At 37.1% G+C, this 21,073-nt stretch overlaps 2 protein-coding genes across 2 annotated transcripts in view; one reads left to right on the plus strand and one right to left on the minus strand.

Moving 5' to 3' along the window:
• The first annotated feature begins 5,253 nt into the window (after nucleotides 1-5,253).
• Nucleotides 5,254-9,575, plus strand: LOC107551025 (transmembrane protein 125-like). The gene is made up of 2 exons (XM_016232504.1): nucleotides 5,254-6,214; nucleotides 8,538-9,575. Exon 2 carries the CDS (start codon nucleotides 8,602-8,604, stop codon nucleotides 9,268-9,270), a length of 669 nt encoding a protein of 222 aa, XP_016087990.1. The 5' UTR covers nucleotides 5,254-6,214; nucleotides 8,538-8,601; the 3' UTR covers nucleotides 9,271-9,575.
• Nucleotides 9,576-16,856: 7,281 nt separating this feature from the next.
• Nucleotides 16,857-21,073, minus strand: part of LOC107551016 (AP-1 complex subunit mu-1-like) — a 10,319-nt gene continuing 6,102 nt past the window's right edge. Inside the window, exons 5-10 of the mRNA XM_016232494.1 lie at nucleotides 20,646-20,709; nucleotides 20,438-20,564; nucleotides 18,840-19,117; nucleotides 17,767-17,892; nucleotides 17,585-17,660; nucleotides 16,857-17,171 (exon numbers count right to left, since the gene is read on the minus strand). Coding sequence (XP_016087980.1) covers nucleotides 17,149-17,171; nucleotides 17,585-17,660; nucleotides 17,767-17,892; nucleotides 18,840-19,117; nucleotides 20,438-20,564; nucleotides 20,646-20,709 — 694 coding nt within the window. The 3' untranslated portion in view covers nucleotides 16,857-17,148. The remainder of the gene's footprint in view (nucleotides 17,172-17,584; nucleotides 17,661-17,766; nucleotides 17,893-18,839; nucleotides 19,118-20,437; nucleotides 20,565-20,645; nucleotides 20,710-21,073) is intronic.

Consider the following 21,073-nt stretch of genomic DNA (forward strand, 5'->3'; position numbering starts at 1 on the left):
AACTTTTATGTTAATGCAATTATGAGAGGCAATTACTTTAAAGTCAACATGAAATCAGACTATACACTCTTAAAAATAAAGGTGCTTCAAAAGGTTCTTCAAGCGATGCCATAGAAGAACCATTTTTGGTTCCACAAAGAACCATTCAGTCAAAGGTTCTTTAAAGAACCATCTCTTTCTTACCTTTTTATAATCTGAAGAACCTTCTTTCGCCACAAAGAACCTTTTGTGAAACAGAAAGGTTCTTCAGATGTTAAAGGTTCTTTATGGAACCATTTAGACAAAAAGGTTCTTCTATGGCATCGTGAAGCACTTAATTTATTTTTAAGAGTGTAACTGTTCTGTTCTGTATATGGATTTTTGGACTTTGCGCATTAAATATATTATCCTTATATACTGTGTGAAATGTTTCACCAGTGTTAGAAGATAAAAGCAGTACAGCACATTTAATGTACCTACTGCATATCAACAACTTTATCAGATACAATATGAATAATTACTTACCCTTCCTCCTATAATTAATAATGTATTTGAATACCTTTTTTAACATTATAATCTAATTACTTAAGAAAAATGGTGAGTAATACCTATGAACAACATTAATTTATTTCCTGGAGCAGATAACACTTATTGTTAGTCCTTTTGCAATTATGCAAACAAGCATCCAGTACACTAGTCATTTCTTTCTCTTTTTTTCACATCTTATAACAGTAACATTCCAATATATATTGTGATTTTTCGAATAAAACCATGGGAACATTTTAAGAAAAAGCAGTACTTATTTGGTGTCAGATGTGTGGAGTATCATTCTCACATGATACCATTTCTGATTTTATTTCTGAGCTGACAAAAAAAAACACAAAAAAACACTTCACCACAAATGACCAATCCATATGTCCTAAGTTTTGAGGACACCAGAAATTGGCCATATCATTTGGAATGAGGAATTTATATAATTATCAGATGACACTTAATGTGGACACTGTGATATCTGTGTCAAACATATTGTGGTTTAAAGAGTAACTTGTATTAAGTCAAATGAAAGCAAATTACTAAAGAGGAGCTGCAGAACTGTAACAGTTCTATAACAGCCTATAGTGAAAGAAAGGTAATGCCACCCTTCTGTATAGATAATCTTATTCGGTATCATAAAATAAAAGGGAAGCAAATTATTTTAATGCCGTAGGTGCCCTTTCAATGCGATTCAGTGTGAACAGTGCTTTACAGTGACAGTGTAATAGTTTAGAGGGAAAAAAAGATAGTAATTAATCATGGTTACCCTCTCTCTACCATGAAACCTTTGTTAATATGGTCTTTTGGCTACATTGGAGGTGTTGACAAAATGTCACATCATGGATATAAAATCTAATTTAAGCAGTCTTATGACATTTTATTGCTTTATTGTTACTTTATTGTTGGGCATGGCCATAAACACACCTACAATGATACATTATAACAGTAGCCATACTGTTGCCAAGACAAAATGGGACAAAGCAAAAAGCACAAACAAAAAAATTGATGTCAAATAGTTCCAAAGTTGCCATGATATTGCCAAGGTATTCTCTAAAGCATCTTGGAGTGCCACATACAGTGAATACAAAGGTAGGTGAATATGGTCTTTCAGTTCCATGGTAACACCATCTTATATCATTACTGTAGAATACTTTGGAATGGTATCACCAGTACTTGTTTTTATAAAAGAGTAACAACCTTATTTGGAGTTTTGATAGAGAGTTTTGACAATGCATCTGCACGGAATGAAAGGAATCTCAAATGTATGCTTTCAGGTGCCAAACAAACCAAAAAAACTCTGGGCTCCTTCCTCATCCTCTCCTTGGAGATCCCTTATAAGCACACAGATCTTAAAAACGCCAGGTGCATGACAGCACTCAGTAACATCCAAACATCCCGAAAGTGTATATTTCAGAATATTCTGTGACAGACACGGAGACAACCAGTAGAATGAAACTGTGCCCTAAGAGTGAAGGAGCAGGTGCAGGTGTCTTAACCGGGCTGGTGTCTGTGTCACAGATGGAGGGCAGGTCAGAGAAAATGGAGCTCAGTGGCCGAGCTGGACAGTTGAACTTTTTTGTATTGCATTATGGATTATGTTCACATTTCTGCTGTCCTCGAGGCCAGAGTATTCTGGATGCTGTCACTGTTTTGAGAATGAAAAGGGGAGAGAGATAGGCAGGAAGAGAGGTAAACGTTTTTTTCCTTTTGTCAGCAGTGTGGAGCTGGGTGGACGGGCCTGTTAATTGGTGATTTCATTAGTGCTTAATATTGCAGCTGTGCCCAAAACAGTAAAATCAAGCACCGAACAGCAGTGAATACAGAACATCGTAGACCTTACCAGACAAAATAGCACCCTTAAGGCTGAAACACACTACATCTGAACAAATCTGAGAACATTAGGGATCCAACACTTGCCAAAATGATTACACAGTAATACTGGCCATCATATACTAAATGAGTGAGGATCACACAATACCAGCCTTTCACATTGTTCTAAATACAACAAACTCATGCAGAAACATGCACCTTGTTGCTAGGAGATGCATGACGAATAAAAATATATTATATTAGAGCACATATATTTTAGAGCACATATATAAATATGTGCTCTAAAATCGGCATAAATATCAAACGTGTTCAATATCCTCCAACTGGATGGAATCATAGTCTGAAGCCAAAGAGTCTTTGCTCATCATATGCTACACGATTTTTTGTGAAATCTGTCAACCCAAGGCTGAAATGTACTATTTGCACAGTATTCCAGCCTTAAATTGGACGCTAGTTTCCAACAGTGCCCAGATTTTGGGCATTTGGTGTTTCACAGAAAATTGCGTATATGATAGGCACAGACTATCATTGCATCCAGTTGAAACAAATCAAACATATTCAATATTTTGAGCCGATTTGAGCTCTCACTGAGCTCCTTGCCAAGGCACAAATTTCTGTGTGAGTTTGTTGTTTCTTGGTGTGACTTGAAAGTCTGGTAGTGTGTGACCCTCAGCTGGCAAGTGTTTGATGCCTTGTGTTTTTGAATCTGTTTCTGAATTTTAAAAGTCGTGTAGTGTATTCCGCCCTTTATACCAAAAATGTGCAGATTGGCTAACGTTGACGAGTTCAGACTGCAGATCGTGGAAAAAAGTCATGTTATATATTTTTAGCCTTTACTGACATGCACAAAGGTTTCTAGAAAGATGTCATGTCATGTTTCTGCACTATTTGCACACCCATAAAAGCCGTACCAGGTCTACTGTTGTTGAGTTAATCATACATAAAGAACACTGAGATTTTGCGCAGAGTACGATTGAGTAATCTGTCTTTATAATGTCATTTTGTGTTCTGTTTCCTCCTACAAATGTAGTGGTTAGCTGCAGTGAGGGGTTGGAATGTAAGAGTGTTCTTTAGAGGAAAGTGTACTGATGGAAGGAGAGGATATAATGACACCACTGAGTCTTGAAGTGAAATGATGGAATAAGGTACGTGGCATATGTTAACTTTTATGATGAAAAGAAAGAGCACTGGGAACGGGAGCTGTGCTTTTCAAAAAGGCTATCCCTCCCCAGCCAACAGAACGGCAGTGCAACGTAGGAAAAAAAAGAGACAGATAGATGCAGAAATTGAGTCAGAAACAGAGAAACAGTGAGAATTTCTCAGTTGAAATAGCAAGCGATTAAGGGTGAAAAATCAAGAGTGGTTTATGCAGCTCAGAAGGCAGGGTCCAGGCCAGCTGCTGTTTGCGGTTTGTTCCTGAGGTTATGCCTGACAGTAACTTGAGCCATGTGTGCAGGCTGATAAAATGTGGATTAAGCAGGAAGGAGAGACGGGCAGCAAGTAGCATGACCATAACAACTTACTCTTGACCCACCAGTACCCAGATCTTCTACAAAATAGTTTGTGATTCATTTATTCTCTTTCAAGTACAGCTCAACATTTAATACTAATGAGTAGAATATAGAGTTTAGCCTGTTGTATGTTTGTAATTCCATGAGCATTGTCTGTATTAATCTTCAGGGAACATGTATTAACATTTGAGCAAGAAAAATACTTGCTAAAATGTGGTCTGTTCCAAAATCTAGCACACTGTACATAGGCAGCTGCCTAACAATCCTGACAAATATGTAAACTTTTAAGTGACTGATTTGGAACACACTACATGGCAGTAACTCAACTCACAATTTATTCCAGATAGAGTTTGGAATTAGCATGTTGCTAAGCTAACAATCAGCCCATCAGGACTTCTATCAGGGTAATTCCATAATAAGTGTAAAAATAAATGATGGCACACACAATTATTGTGTACATTAGTAAATTTTTAATTAAACTGAACTGTTTTTTTAATTAGTAGATTCGGATACTGAATTACTCAAATCTCAAAAGTTTAAAATCGCAAGGTACTGCTTTTGAATAAGTACTTACTCGTCATGTTGTAACTGACCCTTCGCAAAGACCCCCTTCTTTACTGTTGCTCTGTCTGACAAGCCATGGCGCTCTCATGCTACACATCATGTTTTCACACAGTGAAAAATACATTGCGGAGCAAAGAGAAAACTACCAACACATCGACAGACCAGACAGAGAAGGTTACTTTAAGTCTCAGCTTTCAAATTTTGTAATTTTTTTAAGAAATTCAAACAATAAATAATGTTTTGTGGCTTTTTAATGTGTCGTGACAGATTGCTGTAGCACCTCAGTTCAAGCAGCACGTGAACCGATAATCATTTCCTCTTTCTAGTTATAATATGAAATAAACATGAATGAATTTGAATTTGGTCTAGTTGATGCATCTTAGAAGGCAGCATAATTAAGTTCCCTTCTTTTTAGAACAACTAACGTGACACTTTTGAAATTTTTTTTAAAATGGTGCTTCCATAGGAGTTACAAATGTAGTGAACTTTCAACAAGCCTTCAGAATATATTCATATAACTTGGAAAAATAGCTTTAAATAAAAAAAATGAATTTTTCATGAATGTTTTCATGATTTTCCATCCATTTCCACCTTGCCGCAAAGGTTTCTCTCATCTGAACCCTTGATATGGAAAAGGAAATCTCCACCCCTGCTCAGATCTCCCTTCACAGCAGTTTCCTGCCTTAACAACCAAAAGCAATTCATTAAACCCTGATGAATTAGACATACTGCATATCCTTTACGCATCCCCTTCACATCTAACTGTCAATTCTTTGCTTCCTTTGTCTCCATACAGATAGTGATAGTGATAGTCCCATCCTGGCCAAGAGAAGAACTCAGAGACTTGCTTCATTGTCTGTGTCTAGCAACCAGGCAGAGAAGAGTATGCTAGACAAGGCATCAGCTGTTGTATGGTGACCGGAGACAAGACAAGAGCCTGCTTTATGAATGCTTCTGTTTCAGATCCATCAGAGACCTGCAGTCAGAGATACAACAGCGTACCGCTTGACTAGAGAATGACTTGGCCTGCCACAATGCTCAGCATTCACACCTGATGGGAAAGATGCCGTTTGCTCTAAATCTTCAAGAAAACCACCAAACTTCAATAGCCAACAGCAACATGATCCAAGAAAGAGGAGGAGGTACACTGTCAGAATGCTCCTAAACTGGAACACCTCTGTCCTGGTTTGCGGATCACTCACACTGACATCCAGGGACATTTTGCCTATGAAATAACCTCAGAGACCTTGCAGGCAAACTAACTGTGGACTGTTTATTAAATTGAGGGCTAAGTTGGATGGCTGTCCAGCCCCAAGGCCGCTACACTGACAGATCAGCCATTTAGAAGGTTATTTCATGTCAGCCTAAAGGAATCTGACTACTAATAATTATAAATGCATTAAAACTAAGAATTACATCTTGCACACTTTCAGCTGTCTGGTCGGCCTGGTTGTGTTCATGCAGGCAGTCTTGTAAATACACTTTAGAGTCACTCTAGACTGCACCTGTCAGTGATATCACAAAACTAAAGAGGAGAACTTTCCAAGGAGCCATTGCGAATCAAAACCAAAAATCAGTATATTTTTAGAAATTATTTTTAAGTGTAAGCTAAGGCGAAGGACATAAATAATAAGCTCAAATCAAGTCTCAACCCTGAAGTGATATAGAATATTTGCTTGCGGTCCTTTCTCTCTCCACACTCTGTCGAGGAAATAACTGAAAGTAAACGCACCACTGAATGATAAACTGCCACATGGAGAAACACTCTCATCTCAGACACTTTCTAACTCTTTAGGGTGAGTACACCTCCAATGTAACATAAGGCACCCATCTAAGATCACATTCATGATATTTTCATAAAAGTTCTAAGATTCAAAAAGCTGATCTGATGTTTCAGTAAGACTGCAGAGCTCTCATACCAGGTAATCTTTTAGACTGGGCAGATGGGATAATACAGGTTGAAATACAGTATACTCTATAACATAACTGGAGAATGTAGGGGGTGCAGAAATCATACAAAAAATGTGAAAATCAGTGCTGTGTTCGTTATTTTTTGTCCTTTGCTTTCTGGCTTGCAGTAAAAGAAACATTAACAATTATTATTACTTTTTATAGGGATAGTTCACCCCAAAATGAACATTCTGTCAGCATTTACTCACCCTCTTGTATGAAACACAAAATAGACATTCATAATACAACTCTCAAGCTTCAAAAACACCATAACATCTGGTTAATATTACATGTACACTATATTCCAAGACTTCTTAAGTCATAGTGAGTCAGTGAGTTGAACTCAAAAAGTGAATCAATCTGATTAGTGGACAAATCTTTCAGACTGGTTCAATAGATCAATAGATTAATTAAAAAGATTTCACTTTAAAATAGTAGTTCATTCACAAATTAGAGGTTCACAAAGAAGAACCAGGATGGGATTCACAAGCTATTACACACAAATCTTTATGATGATACATTTATGGTTCTTTTGCTTCTTTTTGAATTTTGAAAGTCCCTGTCCATTGTAATGGCATTGGAAGAAAGCAACTAATGTTATTCTTTAAAATTTCTCTTTTTTGTTCCAAACAAGGACCCACATGGGTAACATGAGGGTGAGTAAATAATCACAGAATTTTCATTTTGCAAACTATCTACTATTTACAACCATTGTAATCTTAGCATGGACTTTGGTGTTTTTGCTTTCTTGTTTTAATTTTTCCCTCTTCATGCCTCACCTCAGTCACAGGGAAACAGTATGTCAGTGATATGAGACTCAGGTCTACAGGGACTTAATTATCAAAGCTTCACAAACGTACATGTACACAACCCTACGGCCACACGTGTGCCAGTGACTGACTTTGAACAAACAGTGCAAAATAATGTCACTGGTCCTGGATAAAAAGCAAAACAGTTCGCCTTGGTCTTTGATTATAATGTATGCAATTAGTATTTGAGGAGCAGATGCAGTTTGCTGGTGCAGCAGTGCTAACTGTGAAGGCAAAGCCAATTACGGGATTGTAAAGACAAGCTGTCTGTCCTGCAACCTTGAGGGTCACAGGGACCACAGAGACAGGCCATTTGTAAAGGAATTAATGCCCGAGCCCCTGAGCAGAAGGGAAATTGTCTTCTCACACTACTTAAAATCTGTATTCTCTCTCCACACACATCCAAGTGTTTAAGTTAAACCTTGTGTTCATTGTTTGACCACATCGTAAATTGATTTTAAGAACAGCTTTATAAATAAAGCGGTGTTTTAGCCATTAAGCAGCTTGGTCTGACTCCAAAATGCTGTTTTAAAAACCTACTGAATAATTTACATAATATTTGCAACATTTTATTAAACTTTGCCTATTTTGGTGAGTGGGGAGAGTGATGTGCAGTTTAACATACCTTATTTCCCTGTTTTGTTTGGTGACATTGATGGCATTTGACCCCTCGGATTTTCAAGCCAAACTGAGCTAATTTTGGATGGAACTTCTAAAATGCATCTTTGATAATGATTTGGTCAGTCCAGTTGTCACAGATGATTTGTTTTTCATTACTTTTTAGAAGTAAAAAGTATGAATTAGGCTACTATATTAAATTTATGGTTAAAAAAAAAATCTATACGAGTCCCTGTGTGATGTGCCATATTTTAATATAAATAATGATATATTCTTTATTATTACTTTCCTAATCAGTTATGTACACAAAAGTATGTTAATGTTATAATTTATGTTATTTAGATAATGATTTATTTTGGTTATATGTGTTATCCTCATAGCATGGCTAACCCTGCTGACATTTTATTTAATTCATCATGTGGCCATTTATTTGACTACTTTTTCATATTTTTATTTTGGTTATTAGTATATCAGTATGTATTTTAGGGTACAAAAGCAGATTTGTTCAAGTATTTTGCAATGGTATATTATAGTATACAAGTGATCAAAATAATAAAATATTCAGTTCAACTGTGAAATATACAAATAGCCTACTGTATTTATAAATATATTTTTAATGTGAATTTTTGGCAATCACATCTGCCTTTTTTATCATGAATTTAACAGGATTTTTTAAATATATATATATTGTCAACTGCACACATGGCATCTTCTTACCTCATTTCCAACTTGTTTTCTGCAGGAACTCTAACCAGGTGTCCTCTCACAGCTGGGACCTGTCTTGAGCACCATTAGCAGCAAACATCATGTCAGAACTAGAGGACTATTCCCCTCCTCAGGGCCACCTTCATCCTGACCCAGCTCGCATCCAGCAGAACCTCCTGGAGGAGCAGGTGGAGCTCTGGTGGTTCAGTGAGCCACGCAAATCCTTATTATGCTACTGCGCTTCAGTGGCCTTGATCTTAGGCTGCGGCCTGGGCGGCGTAGGCCTCCTTTCCACCACCACCAGCCTTTCCAGCGAGTGGCGACTGGGCACCGGAACTGCTCTTTGCCTTCTCGCTCTGGCCGTCCTCCTCAAGCAGTTGCTGAGTTCTGCTGTCCAGGACATGAACTGCGTGCGTAGCAGGCGCCGAATCAACATGCTAAAAAGCGGCGGTTTATCTGATGTACTCATCATGTTGATCACAGGGGTCTCTCTGCTCATTTGTGGAGCTGTCCTACTAGATGTGGCCCTGTCCTACCACATGCCCAAACCTGGGAAAGCACTGAATGACATGTATATATCTGGGGTGGTGATGCTGGTTGGTGGGAGTTTTACAGTATTAGCAGTTGGGATTTACACTGCAGTAGTTTTCCTCTTAGAGACGTCAGGACCGGGACAGAGACGGTGGGAGAGGACAGTGAGAATCTTCAGCATTTCAGGCCAGATGCAGGCAAGAAGAGAGACTGCTTCAAGTCTGGCTCATCTGATATAACTGTGACTACATAAAACATATGCCATTCTTTTGCTGAACAGGAACTGAGATGAAAAAACAACACCCTCGGTGATACTTTGCACCCATTAAACAAGTCACAAATTATATGTGACATTTTCGATTACATTTTGGCTCAAAGATCCAGGCATTAAACATTTAAGCACAAACATTCAACTTTTACATGCATCACTCCAATAAAGTACAGTTAAAAGTTCTGAAAAAGCACAAAAGCATATTCAAGTTTGACCTTTAATTGATTTTAGGTAAAACATCCTGCTTTATCTCCAATGCTATTGGACAATATGTGCGTGTCCTTGACTGCTTTATTTATGTCAGCAATGGTGAACATTCCAAGTGGTTGTCCATCTTGGGATGTCTTCAGCTTTTCAGGAGCTCTGATGTATGAGCAAATTGACTGTCAGTTGAATTCAAGTGTGTGTTAATTTATACTACAACCTATGCAGGCAATGCTATGGAACAAATAAAGGATCAGAATGTTAATCTGCAGGATGTGAACACATTTTGAATTTATTGGGGTGTGTTTTTTTGTAAATGTTTCTAATGAAAAGAGGGATATTTTTCTTTGTAGAAACAGGGAAGCTGATCTACACTTTGATGCAAATTATCGATATTTTTTTCTGAAGAGCTTATGAAAAACATTCATAAACAGATGGAGATAAACAGATGGCAGGTTGTAGCCATTTAGTGGAAATCTATTTCAATTTGTACACATAATAAACAAACATTCAGGCTCTGCCTTGGCAACTTTGGAGAAATTATTTTGGAAAAGCAGGCAGCAACATAAAACTTTGGATGCATTTAATATATATGTGAATGTCAGTATATTTCATAGCTGAATATCGAACCAAGTGCCATTTGAAAACATCTCAATCACACTTTTCACACAAACCATTTAGCAAAAAGAGATTTATTAAATTTGATTAAATTACAAAACAAAATTATAAAAAAAGTATTGCGACACTCACCTTAGTTGACTATGTCCATAGTAATGAGCTACACCTGTGGTTACTCTGGTAGGACACCTGTGTGAACTTAAGGGGAACTACAGTATGTCCACATTAAAGGATTAGTTACTTCCAGAATAAAAAAATAGAGCCCTTTGAAGCTGCATTGAAACTGCAATTTGGACCTTCAACCAATTGGCTCCTATTGAAGTCCACTATATGGAGAAAAAAACCTTCCTCAAAAACCTTAAAGGGGTCATATGATGCGATTTCAATTTTTCATTTCTCTTTGGAGTGTTACAAGCTCTTGGTGCATAAAGAAGGTTTGTAAAGTTGCAAAGACTAAAGTCTCAAATCCAAAGAGATATTCTTTATAAAAGTTCAGAGTCAGCCACGCCCCCCTAAAACGGCTCGTTCGAACATGCCCCCACATATCTACCTCACTATGTGGGAAGATTTGCATAACGCCGCCCAAATGTTCATGCAAAGAAAGAAGGCGTAACTTTTATTCTCACTGTAGTATTGTTGACGCTGCAGCCATTTCGTGAAGACGCTGTGTGCTTCGTTGTGAAAGCGAAACTACTTTGTTTGGTCTTCCAAAAGAGGATGATATCCGCTTCGTCATGCCTGGAGCTGATTTGTGCTGGTCGCTGAGGGAATACATCAACTTTCACCGTGGACAAAGCGGAGTCCAACCTGGGGTCCGTCACATGTGGTTGCCGCTCATTCGTCGCATCCGCCGGGCGCACTGTTCTTGACTCCGCCGCCTCAGCTCACTCTATCCCGGCCTCAGCGCATGCTAAGCCGGGGATTCGGCTCACGCTAGCCCGGCCTCAGCGCATGCTAAGCCGGGGCTTCCCCTCACGCTAGGCCGCTGTGTTGTTCGTTGTGAAAGCGAAACTACTTTGTTTGATCTTCCGAAAGAGGACACGACTACAAATCAGTGGTTAAGTTGTATTTACCACACTGTTCCAGAACAGTTTAACCCAAATATCCAGATGTGTGCAGCACATTTTATGTTTACTGTTTACTGATCCTGGGAGAGTAACGTTAGACTACAAGCCAGCTGTTCTGACTCACGTAAGTAAGTTTTCATTTAAAGGATTTGCCACAGATGATTCTAACGCGAGTTTTGGGCAGTGTAGAGTAGCACTTGTTGTTTGTCATTTTGTTTTGTTTGTCCGATCACAAATGCAGACAGAGTTTTATGTTTACGCGGCGCAATGCAACGCAAGGCGTAAAAAGACAGTATAAGTCATTATAATCAGTAATTATGTCCCCACTGAATGCAACAAATGTCTCGTTTGTAATGGGTTTAAATGTTTTTGTCTCGTCGCTCCGGCCTGACAGGGCATCAACAGTATGTGAGGGGCGTAACATTTCCGTCTCACGCTTGAGGTATTCAGCCAATCACAACGCACTGGATAGATGGCCAATAACAGCACACCTCACTTTTTCAGACCAATGAGCTTTGTAAAAATCGACGCGTTTCAAAAAGGCGGAGCATAGAGGAGAAACAATAATGTACAGTATGTGGAAAATAATGTTTTTTTTACTTTAAAGCGCATAAACACATTTCATTACACCAAATACACAAAATAATGTTATTTTTAGCAGCATCATATGACCCCTTTAAAACACTTTTTTTCGACTAAAGAAAAATAGACATGAACATTTTGGACATCGAGGGGAGTACAATTATCAGTAAATGTTTATTCTGGAAGTGAACTAATCCTTTAATCTGGATAAATTTAAAAACATATTTCTCTTTACATTTTTGCCCTTCATCCACACTGAGGCTGTTTTGTATAGTAAAAACTGACCTTTATGTAAGGTTCTACCGGCATTGTTGTGCCTGCTATTCACTTTCATTGAGTTACATAACATAAATGTTCCCTTGTGCAATCTTCTTGTTATGTTCCACCAAGGACAGAATATGTACTTGCAATTGCTGTCCTCTGACAAAACAGCTGACAGTTGCATTTGAGATCATTCATTAAATGGCTATTTTAAGTGTAACCTGCATGCACCAGTGAGAGGTGGGACATTTTGGATACAATGATTGTATGAAGAACAGCATGATAATTGTATCTTATTATATCTGGTCTCTCTGTATCTTCTCAGTGAGTGTAAATGTCATTTTAAGCCCGCACAGCAAGGTGATTTTAGGGTTTACATATAGTCATGGCCAAAAATATCGGCACCCTTGGTAAATATGAACAAAGAAGGCTGTGAAAATTAATCTGCATTGTTAATCCTTTTGATCTTTTATTTTAAAAATCCACAAAAATCTAACCTTTCATTAGATAATAAGAATTTAAAATGGGGGGAAATATGATTATGAAATAAATGTTTTTCTCTAATACACATAGGCCACAATTAACGGCACCCTTTTATTCAATACTTTTTGAAACCTCCATTTGCCAGTTTAACAGCTCTAAATGTTCTCCTATAATGCTTGATGAGGTTAGAGAACACCTGACAAGAGATCAGAGACAATTCCTTCATCCAGAATCTCTCCAGACCCTTCAGATTCCCAGCTCCATGTTGCCAATATTTTTGGCCATGACTGTATGTTTCAGTATGGAGCAACTTCTGGAAAATGCTTAAAAACACTATTGTAGATGTACCCTGACGTCATGCATCCCAAACATCCACTAAAAAATTATCCTGGAACAAAATGGTTACAAAAGTCATTGCAAAAGTGGCTCAGATAAATAAACTTCTGAGGAAAGGTCAATGACATTTAATTTGCATATACTACTTTTGTTATTAGTTTTATATGCACTGACATTCAGGCATTAGGTGTCCAAATACTTTGAGGTCACCACAGTCTGGAGTCATCATGAAGTAAGATTCTTTGTGTGCTCTCTTTGCAAAGCAATAATTAGATTTTCCATAACACTACTAAGTATTATTTCTTGGTAAAAAAAATAAAAATAAAGAATCTAGAAATAACAGAAGCTACTGGCTGGTTAAAATGTTTCAGTTTGGTCCTTTTTGCATGTGTGAGAAACTGTGTTTGAGAAACCGTGCAGCTGAGTCATTCATCCATAGCCCGTCCTGTGAAGACAGAAGTAATTTCTGAAAGGGCCAGTAATGGGCCGAGGGACCATTATCATGGGCTGGGTGGTGTTGAGCAATGTCTGTTCTCACCCACAACAAGCTGGCTATTGTGCAACAGCTGCTCAGTCACCACGCAAACAATAGCTGACTCTGACCCATTGTCACCCATCTATTGGCCCGTCATGTGTTGAGACTGATAAGAATGAAGGCGAGCAAAAATAGCAATGCATACAACACCCATATTCATGGATGATTGAAAAAGAAAATATTTTATCCATTTACTCATAGTCATACCCCTGCATAAAACAGCAAGCAAAAATAGCAATGCATACAACACCCATATTCATGGATGATTGAAAAAGAAAACATTTGATCCATTTACTCATAGTCATACCCCTGCATAAAACAGCAATTTATTTAAATATCTGGAATATCCACAAGTAAATAAACAAAAAATAAGCCTTTCCATACAGCACAGAAAATAATCACAAAAACTCTTGCCAAAACAAAAATCCATTTATTTTCTCACAATGTCCTTTAGTATAGTATTGAGCAAAAAAGTTGTCAATAAAAAACGATCCAAAATACATATTTCATATTCAGTGTGAAATAAATATCAGATGTTGTCACGCCATTGACCTTTGGTAAATAAATGAGCGAGGAAGCTGTTTTGACGTGACAAATAATATATTTTGCTGCCTCTGCAGAGGTGGCAGACAGCATTCCACACACACACACACACACACACACACACACACACACAGATAAAACAAGTGGTGTAATGCATGTAGAATGAAAGAAAATCTGAGAGGATTTTCCCAGTGTGAACACTTACAATGACATACAAAAAATTATTGACGTGACAAATAATATATTTTGCTGCCTCTGCAGAGGTGGCAGACAGCATTCCACACACACACACACACACACACACACACAGATAAAACAAGTGGTGTAATGCATGTAGAATGAAAGAAAATCTGAGAGGATTTTCCCAGTGTGAACACTTACAATGACATACAAAAAATTATGTGTGATCAGATGTGTTGACCGCTGTAGATTAAAGAAACAAACGCAATCATAATTAATACAGCATCAACATGCAGCGGAGTTATTTGCTGAATGGTTCATGGTAATGTCATTAAGCATTTGCACTTTTCATTCTACCTTTAAAAGTCTGTAGGCATTTGTGGTATTTTGAGTGAGCACAAACAAACCAAACCAAAGACAAAGATACGGGCCACTGGTGAAAATATAGTGTTACAGTGGTGTCCTAACAGTACGCTGCCTTATTAATCATTGATTTTGAGCACAAGGTATTCATTTCATTGGGCTTGTGGTTATGTTTACAGCTCTACAGACATAAGATCATATGAGAGATAGTCCCACCACCTACAGCAGAAATAAAAATAAGCAGCTTAAGTGAACATCTGACAAGTTAAAGGGATAATTTGAATAAAAATTAAAAAAGAATAACACTCGTATGTCGTTCCAAACCTGCAGTGTTATTTTAGTATCACTGACTACATTTACGTGTGCACCAACAATTTGATTATTTCCAAGGTCCCACTTAATATTAGGTAGCCTTAACTACTATGTACTCACATAAAAAAATAAGTACAATATTGTATTCATATTGAATTACAAAACACTTTTGCTGCTATTGAGGTGGGGTATGGGTAAGGTTAGGGACAGGTTTGGGGATATGAGTATGTTTAAGAGTGGGTTAAGGTATAAGGGATGGGTCAACAGTTTAACTATAAATGTAATTACAGAAATTAATTACAGATGTAATTACATTCAGGTATTTTTTTAAATATAAGTACAATGTAAAAACATGTATGTACACAATAAGTGCACTGTATCACACGATTAATTTAAATGTAAGTACATGGTAGTTAAGGCCACAATCAATTTGATCAAAGTATTGTGTTTACATTAGGGCTGCCCTTGACTAAAGATTTTTCTGGTCGACTAGTAGTCGTTCATTTTATGATAATGAGCCTTTAATTGCCTACATAGCCTAATAATCGCTCAAGCGCACGCATAAAGCTTGCCACAGCACACCGGCAGAAGTAATGATGATGAATGTGTCAGGGAAAAACAGTAAGATTAAACCGCATTAACATTTAAATAATCTATTGCTAAACTAGTGCTTTCTGTGTTTTTCGGCTTATTTTTATTATTAAGAGATGAAGTCAGCGACACTGACTCGTCATCTCCACAGTAGTGGATGCGCTTGCATGCAAATTTCATACGGATGAGCCTACATAATCAAATTTTTTTCAGATTTGAATTGTTTCATTTGAAAGTAGACATTTCACTCTCTATAGATATGTTTTTCATGTCTGTAAGGCAAGTATACACGGAGTTTCGCGCTCAAGTTCACAGAGGCCGAGACGGCAGAAAGCACATCCTGTTTGCTTTCATTATTTTACAAAAGCGCAATGTTTTGTTGTTATAGTGAGTGCACACAAATAAACGTAGAGGCTTTACAGATTCGAAAGCTGTATTACTCTTATCTGTATGACCAAAATGACGGAGTATTTTAAGAGCAAGTGAGCACACCGGCGCCTCCATCTGTCATGCTGTGAGCGCGCTACTGTTCAGCTTTCACACTCCGCACAGACACTTCAATAGAGCACATTTTTCTTGGTTAACATTAGATTGAGCAGCCATGTAAAGTTGCTACTACTTACATATTTCAGATAAGCCATTTGAGGTCGATGAATGATAGGCGAGCGTTTGGATGTACTGTATTACCACAAAATCCAGCCGTTAACGATCTGTCCGTCACAGACTGCGTGACTTCATCACTTCCTGTGAATTTTTTTTTCTGTGACTAAGCGACTAATAAAATTTTGGTCGACCAAGCCTCTTCTCGTCGACTAAAAGTTAGTCAACTATTAGGGGGCAGCCCTAATCAAGTTTAGTTTAATCACAATATTGTTTAAATCTCATATGAATGTGGATATAAATGTAGTCATAGATATACTATTTATACGTCTATATAGTTTTAAGTTATTTTAGTTAGTTATTTTAGTACTTCAACTTAAAATAGCTGAAATAAAATGTTTTTATTTTATTTTATTTTATTTAATCTTTTACTTTATTTCAAGTAATGCATTTTTTTACGGTTATAGTAGTTTAGTTTAATCACAATATTGTTTAAATCTCATATGAATGTGGATATAAATGTAGTCATAGATATACTATTTATACGTCTATATAGTTTTAAGTTATTTTAGTTAGTTATTTTAGTACTTCAACTTAAAATAGCTGAAATAAAATGTTTTTATTTTATTTTATTTTATTTAATCTTTTACTTTATTTCAAGTAATGCATTTTTTTACGGTTATAGTTCTAAATTTAGTTAATGCTAATAACCCTAAACATGTTTTTTTTTCTTTAGTGGAATATAAAATATGTTATTTTAATTGTTTCAACCACTTTTGTCCACACAATGAAAGTAAATGGGGTCCAAAACAATAACAGCATTAAATCATACTTACTTTTATGGTATCAATGGATTCTTTTGTTTAAGTAAAATAAATAATTGCATACAGGCTTGGAACGACATGAGGGTGAAAAGATCTTTTTAAATATACTGTAACATATATAGGTAGATTCTAGGACGTTTCTGTAACACGATTTTAGGATTATAATCCAAAATCGATTGTTTCATAGGGGTTTCGCAGTAACTTTGCGGTCTGACTTCCTTGTTTAATTTGTAAAACCTGATCTCAGATAAAAGCAATAGCAGTCCAATTGTTGTGTGAAAAGCAGTAGCTCTCTCGCAGATGAAAAAGGACAGACAGCACACAACATATACAAGTGCTGTCCTCTCTCAGTTGGTCCTCAGTTGATAATCTGTCAAAAATGTTCAAGCAAAGTCAGAAAGTACAACTAATAAACTGTATATATAAAATAACGAGTGCATGAAAATTTAACTGAAGGCATTTGAATATGTTATTGACATTTGGGTGTATGGATATATCTGAAGAAATCCATTGTGGTTTAAGATCTGATATCTGCTTTGCAATTCTTATGAATAAGTGAACAGGGCTGAGGGATTAGAGTGACTCTCTCTCCTCTGGTGTCGCTGATGCAAATGGAAAACTGATAGTCTACACTATTTCAAACGCTGTGTGTGTGTGTGTGTGTGTGTGTGCAGCAGACAGAGTAAGGCTCATGTTCACTGAACTTTTAATGCAGGCTGAAGGTAAACTTTATATCAGAATGATATCGGAGTAAGCGTGAGGGAATTTCTGAATATGTCTCACCTCCACTCTGAGTAATATATCGCACCCACGGTAATGCCTGATATCCGCTCTTCTCGATAATCTTCAAGTATCGCACCTATGTTTTTTACCACACACAAACAAAATGGATTGCAAAAATCGAATCCACTGCATCATGACCATTATCAAAGAATATTTTGAGGCGAATATGTGTTTTGCCGCACCTGAATGCCTGACACTGTGAAGTAAGGAATCTCAAACTTCACTGTGATTGGTCGTTTGGCCTCGAGTACATCACTTTCCACACTTGGCAGTCCAAAATGAGCACGCATCATGAACTCTTTCCCGCCCTTCAACAAGTAAAGACACATCATTAGTTTTTGACACATCTAACTGTCTAATTAACACTGCAACAATCATCACTTCAGTCGTAAGTCCTAATTAACAGTTCAGTTCTAAATGAGTCTTGTGAGTCATATTCCTAAGAGGGTGATACAAACTTTCCCGTCTCTACAAGGCTTGCAACAGCACAAAACTCCAGAACCGATTCACGGCCTTTCAAGCCTGAAACGCCCATAACATCATCAGGATTGGAAAAACATTCTTGACTAAATGGCTGTATTCTTAGATTTAGAATTTTATTTATTTATTTTAAAACTGGTTTTGCCACTAACTATACGTAATAATAAGGCATGGAATTATAAGTTCAGTACGTCTTGGCTTGTACTATTTTTGATGTCCTATTTAAGACAAAATAAATAAAAGTTTATTTTTTGGCAAACACTTTATTCTGTATATATGCACCTTTGGCAAACTCTTTAGATTTGATATTTTGAATACATGCTCCTTTGGAAACTCATAATTCTTCACATAATTGCTTCTTTGGCAAACACTTTATTTTGTATATTTTGCATACAAGCTCTATACCATTTTCATGGGCTTTTGCCTTTAATTGAAGAGAAGAAGGGAAAGAAATAAACAAAAATAAACAAAATAAATAAATTAAAAACAAACAAATAAATAAATAAATAATAATTAAAATGTATACAACAAACATTCACAAGCAATATATAAACTGAAAAAAGTACATACAAGAACACCACCAAAATTGCAATAAATATTTAAACTGTAAATATTCTTTTATTTTATTGCCACATTTATGTTGTCTCTGTGAAATCAGCAACAATTTGGTTGATTTGTTGTTGTTTTTTTAACTTCAAAATAGTATTTTCAGGAATCTGAATGTGAGTTATTTGCTACAAAGATCTCAAACATCTTAAGCATGTATGGTACGTACAGGGAAGGACTTGATGTTCCATTCTACAGCACTCTTCTCAGGAACCCATTTAGCCTGGCCCGTGGTGGTCTTAAATTTTGGGGAGTCAGCGTCACTGGGAACAGGAACTAAGATGGACACATCGTTGGCAGTGGAGCGGCTCTTGAACTGACTGCGGGCCTGGAGAACAGATGGAGGAACTATAGCACAACTTCGCACACCAAGTAAAACTTCCAAAGCTACACTTTCAGAAACTAAAGTTGTAGTATGGCAAAGGCAATAGGACAAAGCATGTTTATGTCAGAATCTGACAAGTCTTTGGACACAGCTCAGGTAAACTTCAAGCCATTCCCCAGGACAGAAGCCTGAAAGCTAATTACTGGAAGCAGGGAGTGTGCTGTCCTCTTAATGTCCACTAACTGAGTCTTCACCATAATAAAAACTTGCATTTTCAATCTTGAGTCTGTGGAGGGCAGTGTTTCACTTGTCCAATTCTCATTCTACTGCTGAGCTGAGAAGATATATTTCTTCAACTGATGCAATAACAGTATGGCTTATTCTACCTTCAGCTGTGTTTACAATAGTTTGCGCCATAGTTCAGTTTTATAGTGGGTAGTGGCACAGGAAACAACCAGGTCTTTTTCACTTCCCTGAAACCATATCTGATGAAACGGTTTCCTGTAGAAATAAACTGAAAGGATAGTTTGTAATGTCTATATAATGTTGGTGGGGTCAACAGCTACCGCAGCTTAGCTTGGTTAATAGATGCATCTAATTATAAGGATGAAACTGATATTTATTTATTATGAACAGAAGATCATCACTCAATTCATTTTATATCGATTCCCTTTCACTAGTAGAGTAAATCCAGAGCGCCTCTGTTCTAAAAGGCAAGGTGCATTTATACCGCACATGCAGAATACATAACTGAGATCTGGCCTGCTGTGAAACGAACACCCGCTGGGTTAGGCCTGGGGTGAGGATTAACCAAGAGAAACGGAATAATGGAATTCACCTAACAAGTGCAAATGAGAGAGATGCTTACTATAAAATAGGTTAAGACAATCGACTGACTGCTTGACTAGCAGCCCTTGAAATTGAGTCTCTTTCTGCACTACTTGGAAAAAATAAAAATAAAAATACAAGGTCAATTTAAGACTGAAATGTAGCATTTTGGTCACCATTTGTGTCACCAAAAGCAAATGGAGAAATAACGACAGAATAACAGGTAAATATTAACCTTGCAATCTTGTAAACAGATTTAATTGTGGTATTGATATATTTTGTGGTTTACATGCAGAAACATGCTTTTATTTATTTTGGAGTTGTCCTCATTCAACTTCTTGTTGGTGAGATTTCAATTCATTCATTAAGGAAGCCATAAAGTTTAGATTTTTTTATTTGTATTTTTGTTTTTTTCTATGACAAGTCTTATCATAAGAAACCATATAGTTAAGCTGTTATACATAAAAATCTACACATACAGAAACAGAAGTTCAACGATACCTAAAACCAATATTACGTTTGAAAAATAAGAGATTTGTTACTATTACTATTGTTACTTGTTTTGTTTCAAACAGTGACACATTTCAGTTTTAAAGATGGATAGGTATACTCACGGCCTGTGATCTCGAAGAGAACTTTGTCATTGAGTCCAAGCCTTAACTCAGGCATGCCTGACAGAACGACTTTGAGTTTGATGCAGCCCAGAATCTCGCTACGCAGAACACTGCCTGTAGCACTGACCTATAACAAACAAAAACAGAGAAGATAAATGTAAAGCACAATCAAGAGTGGCAAGGTGCGATATTGCATCATCACCATTACTGCCATGTACAATTTATTACGCTCTGTCGGGCAAGGCAGCAACCGTGTGATTTGTGCCATAATGCTCTTGGAAAGAGAGGGTTGAATATGCTGCGATAACTACGGATATGAGAATGTAATATATTATATTATGGTAAAATATTAAAAGCATACAAGCTGGACTCAGAAGGTAGATCTAAACCTCAAAAAGTCCACATCGATTCAATACCTCTGAGGGCTCTCAGATACAAGAGCCAGAAAAAGCCAGAGCGAGAAAGCTGCACGGATGAATAGCAATGCAGAATTAGAAAGCAATGAGACGTGATTTAGCTCTTAATCAGAAGAGTGGTGCTGCTCCGTTTAGACCCCCCGACCCTGAGAGTTAAAAAGCAGAAAAAGAAAGGCAACAAGAACTTAAAGACGGCAGCTGCTTCCTCCCTCTCTCAATC

This window comes from Sinocyclocheilus grahami, unplaced genomic scaffold, assembly GCF_001515645.1.
Source record: "Sinocyclocheilus grahami isolate Dianchi unplaced genomic scaffold, SAMN03320097.WGS_v1.1 scaffold412.1, whole genome shotgun sequence".
Lineage (NCBI taxonomy): Eukaryota > Metazoa > Chordata > Actinopteri > Cypriniformes > Cyprinidae > Sinocyclocheilus > Sinocyclocheilus grahami.

What these genes read in the sequence shown, in the direction of transcription:
- LOC107551025 (XM_016232504.1), top strand. Translation starts at nt 8,602, where the DNA reads ATGTCAGAACTAGAGGACTATTCCCCTCCTCAGGGCCACCTTCATCCT.